The 6,000-nt window shown below is 43.9% G+C and overlaps 1 protein-coding gene across 1 annotated transcript; it reads left to right on the forward strand.

Moving 5' to 3' along the window:
* Positions 1-1,701: 1,701 nt before the first annotated feature.
* lamp5 (lysosomal associated membrane protein family member 5) lies at positions 1,702-6,000 on the forward strand. Its single transcript, XM_053445024.1, has 6 exons — positions 1,702-1,762; positions 2,246-2,424; positions 2,985-3,116; positions 3,448-3,544; positions 4,132-4,320; positions 5,825-6,000. The coding sequence occupies exons 1-6, from the start codon at positions 1,702-1,704 to the stop codon at positions 5,998-6,000; spliced, it is 834 nt and encodes a 277-aa protein (XP_053300999.1).

Here is a 6,000-nt window from a genome sequence, read left to right on the forward strand (position 1 = left end):
GTTGACTTCAGGGCGAATTCCGCGATCAGAAACTTTCCCTCAGTGCCTCAAACATCCCCAGATTGGCAGCAAACCCAGCATCGACAGCATCAGCTCCGTGAAGTGTGAGTTTGACTTTAACTTCAGAGTAACAAACGCTTAAAAAAATCGCAGTAAGCCAAGCGTAAAATGATCGATTTCTCCACCATTAAATACATCATGGGTACCTTTAGACCTGGTTCCAATACATTATGTTTCCGTTCAATTATGCCACTTTTCTAAATTCACCTTCAAAACTCAAATGTCTTCTCTGAAAGTGACGCGAACTTCCAGACAGCCTCGATGTGTCATGTTGTCGTCACTGTTTAACATCATAGCGGAGACAATACATTTGCCCTGCAAACGGTTCGGCCACTTCACTCCCGGACGATATGAACCGAGATAGGGTGGGGTGAAAACGAAGCTAAAAGACCAAACAACTAGAAACAACTCGAGCAATTGAAAAAAACAGTAAAAGTATAAACTCTGTGCGAGCTCCTGCAGCTCCAGACCAATATAACTTCCAGTTCCAGCGTAGATGTTGCGTCTGTGTTTAGCAGCATTTGCCACCCCTTTTGTAATAGGTGGGGGGTTGCATCGAAGGTGGAGGGGTGATGTGCAGTGACATATTACACATATTCATTTCTGCTGTACTGCAGTTTTTTCTTCCACCTTCATTTACTGATTTTAATGCCCATTTTAATGGAGTGTGTGTGTGTTAGAGGAGAGAGAGAGCGAGAGAGAGACTCAATCTGACACTATTGTGAACATTGTTCACGGTACAATTAAAAAGCTCGTTTTGGTTTGAGTCATGTATTCGGATTGGGTTTGGATTCAGGTTTAACTTTAGTGATATTGAAGTACTACATTGTTTAAATTGTCTCAGTAATGTGTTTAAAGCAAGTGAAAAAAATACTCCCTATTAGTTCTAATGCAGGTTCACTTATACCATAACTTCTGAAAGGCTTCTCAGTGTCTTGAGACAGGAATATATATAGAGAGCAATTGAAAATAACATATATATCAAAAAGGACAAGTTTGTCCATGGAGGTAATGCTATAAAATCCTTAAATTTTTAATAGATTTGAGGGATATATAGGATGAAGTGGATTTTTGCAGCTCTCATTCTCACCCACACTGAGCTGCAGAAGTGGAGTTGCTGTGAGGAGGGGAGGAAGGGAGGGAGGGGGTGTTGTCGGCGTTTCCCTCCAGACATACATAATTTCAGCCCATCCTACAGCTGCTATCACAGGGATGGAGACTACAGCATTGCGGGATTAACCGAGACCGCCTGCCGAGAGACAAATTCAATTGACGGACCTTTTCTTTCAATACGAATCGTATTTTTCCTGACGACAATAATGCGTAGAGGGAGCTCGGTGCTGCAGCTGTCACTGGGTTAAAACCTGTCAACCTTGGAGAGACAGAACTCCTCGCTACCGGCTGCTCCTGCGGCGCAAACCGGATCTCACGTCCAACCTGGAGACGTTTTTTGCTGCATTCATGATGATCTGAGCGTGACTTCTGGACGCTGAGTGGAGGCATCCCTTTCTCTCTCCCTTCAGTTTCTTTCTCTCCCGCCCCCCTTCCGTCTTTCTTTCTCTCTCTCCTTTCTTTTCGCGGGTTCAGCACCGGCTGCCTTTAGTTATAGCCCTTTTTTCAGCGCTTGGTAAGCCGACAGAGATGGGAGGACCGGGTTTCAGCACCACGGAGAGCGCCCGACTACTGCTGCTCAGTGTGTTTGGTAAGAGAGAGAGAGATGGATAGTGTGTGTATGTGTGTGCGTGCGTGCGTGCGACCGTCGTGACTCCTCACTGCAGTGTGTGTGTGTGTGTGTGTGCGCGCGCGTGCGCGCGCGTGCAGGTATGAGTCGGCACGTTTCACCTCAGTATTCATCTCACATCAGTATTCTAAAAGTGGTAGAAACATGGTCAGAGTTGCAGTCCATGACTTCCTGACGCTGTTTAGGCTGCAGCCAGTGTTGCGCCGTTGCTCACCTGATACTGCAGATTTCAGTCTCCGGTGTTTTTACCTGACTCTGACTTTGCCGTGAGGAAACAGATGTGAAACGCCCGTGATGTGAGGATGTGGGAGATCTTCAGCTAAACCAAAAGTAGCCCACTGTTTATGCTGGGTCTGTATGTCTTGTGCACACGTGCGTGCGTGCCCCATCTGTTACCCAATTTGACATAATCGCTACCCCCCCTCCCTGCCAACTTTTCACCAGGTGTGCTGCTGCTTTCCGGGGCGCTGGGGGAGCAGGAGGGGGAGAACCTGTCGGGTCTCTCCAACAACCCGGACAAAGCCATCTTCGCGGTGCGGGAGAACGGCACGACATGTCTGATGGTGGAGTTCGCCGTGAGATTCATCGTGCCATATGACGTGCTCGCGCTCAACGGGATAGACGTAAGGAATCCCACCTCGAATTGTAACACAGTAGATGTGGATGGTTAAACAAAATCAAACGCAGACGTTGAATCGCTGATGTAGTCTGCGTAAAATGTTGGAGGCGTTAAATGTTTCTGTGCGTAATGATGGCTGAAGTGATGGAAAATGTCATGAAATCTCAAATATTCCACACCTGAGTTTAAATTGTCAAATTTGCTAATTAATAAAGGCGAATGTATATTGATTATATTAGAGCTGGATTCTGGATGCTGCTTCTGTCGTGTGCAGTCGTGCGTAAAATGCTGACGACGCATAAGGTCCGATTTTTTTTTTTTTTTTTTCAAACGCCATGATCATATATTCAAAAGATGATTATTGATTATTTAAAAGTCGTTTCTGTTTGTATCTAGTTATCCGAATAGACTGCTATGTTTTTTTTTCCTTTTTGGATTTCTTGTTCCCAAATAAATTTGTGCGTAAAAATGGAAGCCAAATTCAAAATAATCCTTCCAGAGGCGTTAGTAATCTGTCCCTGTCTACCAATGTTTTTTGAACATGTGTGTTCTGTCTCTCTGCAGCTGATCACCGAGCAGGCGTCGTTCACTCTGCCTCGTGGTGCAGAAATCGAGGGGAAATGCGGGAACACCGAGTCAGAGATCAACATAACCTGGAAGAACGAAGCCTACACTCTCCGCATCTACTTCTCTAAGGTGGGCGAGGAAACCGACACGAGGCTTTTATGGCATATGCAATAAAAAAGTCGGAATCATCTAATGGGAAGATTAAGACGCCAACATATTACAATTCATCTAAAATATGTAGCTTTTGGCAATATCACTCTGAATCTTGTTTTTCAAGCGGAATGATGTTCTTTACAGTGATATTTCTGTTTAGATATTGTAGAAATATTTTTCCCGAAAATGTTTGCAAAATATATAGGTTTCAATAAATGGAAGTCTATTGGCTTTTTTGCTGAGTGTGGCCACCTGCTCTCTCCATGCGGTGGAAAAGCCCGCCGTTTGACGCGTGTGTGTCTTGCAGGAGTTCCGTGACAAGGAGGAAGAGGTGTGGAAGGTTAGCAAGGTCCAGTTCGTCTACGACACCTCGGAGACATCGCATTTCATCAACGCATACAACCGTGAGTCTCCCGCACAGTACAGAAGCAACTCAGCACATTTCCATCCCGCCTGCTTCGATCGAGACTCCAGCTCGCATTCACCTCACATTAGCATTCAGATGGAATTACAGGCTGATTCATGCAGGGATTTTAGATTTTCGCCCACGTACACTATCCAGTTGTGTTTTTTTTTAAGCCAGATTATTATTGAATTCAAATTTTTAACCTGCCAATTTTATTAGAACTAGCAAGTATTATAAAATATATATTTACTAGTATTGAGGTAGTGAGCTTTATATACATTTTATAATAATAAATAATGCATAAATCTGCCTCCTGTCAGACATTACAACAATCACATCTTTCATACATTTAAATTTTTCTATTGACTACTGGAAATAGTGTTTAATTCGAATTTTATGTTCTTTTCCCAGTCTTTTGCTTTTAGATGCAATGATCCATCCAACATACACAGCAAATCCTGACAAATTACCTTGTTGAATATGGTTTTCATGCTAAATGAATGGCGGGGCTAACAACAACCCTTACACACGGCAACATAACAACTTCCTGCTTACCTCATAATCTCTAATGACTCTTTTCTCCAGCCGGGAAGCACACAGCAAGCACCCACCGGCTGTCGGCCCTGGTGACCCCCGCTGAGCACTCCTTTGTGTGCGCGGCACAGCAGACCATCACCCTAATCTCCAGTGACCACCAGAAGGGTGTCACAGTCTCCATGTACGACATCCAGATCCAGCCCTTTGACATCGCCTCTGACTTCATGTTCGGTGAACGTAAGAACAACCTACGTTTGATTCCTTCTTTGAGAAACACAGCCACGAGGAACAAGTCAACCTTCACCACACACTGATCCTGTTTTCTAGTCACATATCATGAAAAAAACAGATGACGATAATGAAATAGAGAGGTTGCTGTGCTGTGGCCTTACATCTCTGCACGGAGACACACACACACACTCACAGCTCTCTAGGGGGTTATTGCTGCAGTGTTAGTAGTACTTTGGGCTGTAGAGAGGGAGACGGGGTAAAAAAAAAAGAAAAAGGGGGGGGTGGGGATGCAAGAGACAAAAGAGACGAAAAGAGAGAGAGAGTCATTAGGACTTTATGAGTACAGTCATATCCTTGCCCTCAATGCAGCGTTTATAGACATACTCAGTGAACCTGGCCGTCCTCTGAAGCCAATCACCTTGGAAGTATTATTTGCTGTGAGCTGCTGTAAACTAGGTTGTGCTGCAATGCTGTTCTCCTATAGTGGGCATATACTGCTGTCCACAGGGAGAAGCACCATCTGCAGCCAGATGTCTTGACACCCTTCCTCCTTACAAACACACAGAAGATATGTGCAAGCTAACATGAATTTAGCTGAGCTAATGCACAAAAGCCTTCCAGTAGTACAAGTGAACGAGAGGGTTAGGGGTTAGGGTTATAGAGAGAAAAGGAAACATCTGTTGGAAACTTGTGTCATTTAGCAAATGAATCCCTCGGGAGCAGACACACATAGCATACCGCCATTATCCACTCACATATTACACACAGCCATGCAACACACTCACAAGCTTTGCATGCTACATGTACAGTATGCATACCTCTAACAGCTGTTGCCCAACTTAGCATCTGTAAGAGGCCACATGATGAACATGTGGTTCATTACCAAAAACAATAAATCAGTAGAGCGGAGTGATATTTCAAATACAAAACTAGCAACAAAGGCCCAACAAAAGGCCCACAAATTCAATCAATCTGCACACTCATAGTATTACTCCGCTTAATATGTCTGATACTTTCATTAAGGTCCATGAATCTATCCCTAGGAAATCAGTGAAAATATAGAAAAACGCCCTATCTTGCAACTTTAAATAAAGTGGGGGCAAATTCCTAGATCCACCCCCTGATAGGTTGGGAAGTTTGTGCGTATTATTACTTATGAGCAAACATATAAACCAACAAATAAACAGACAGGGGTGAAACCATAGCCTCCTTGGCAGAGGTCATGATAAGCATGATAAATATCCTAACGTAAAATAAATCCTTTACACTTGTCCAAAGCATGTCATGATTAAATCGTAACTAGCTTAGTGAATTTAGAGATTATAGAAAGTATATTATATGTGAAGTTTAAATCATTTTTTTTTTAAATTGTAGTGTAGTAGAAAACTCAGCAATCACCAATCTTCCCTAAAAACATGGAGTACAAAGAACATGACCTCAGGCGTATAGAATCCTTGTCCCTCACATCCACTCTCTTAACCATCCTGGCTGTGTCTTCCACTCTATGCAGCCTTCAAGTGTATCACCGACCAGCGGGAGCGCCTGGAGGAGACCCTCCCAATCGTCCTGGGTTTCATTTTGGCTCTCATCATTATCATCACGCTCACCGTCTACCACTTCCACCTAAAGCTGACAGCACCCCAGCCTCAGCTCCCCAGAGATCGCTCCATGTACAAGAACATGTAG

The sequence above is a fragment of the Pleuronectes platessa genome, chromosome 17 (genome assembly GCF_947347685.1).
Source record: "Pleuronectes platessa chromosome 17, fPlePla1.1, whole genome shotgun sequence".
Lineage (NCBI taxonomy): Eukaryota > Metazoa > Chordata > Actinopteri > Pleuronectiformes > Pleuronectidae > Pleuronectes > Pleuronectes platessa.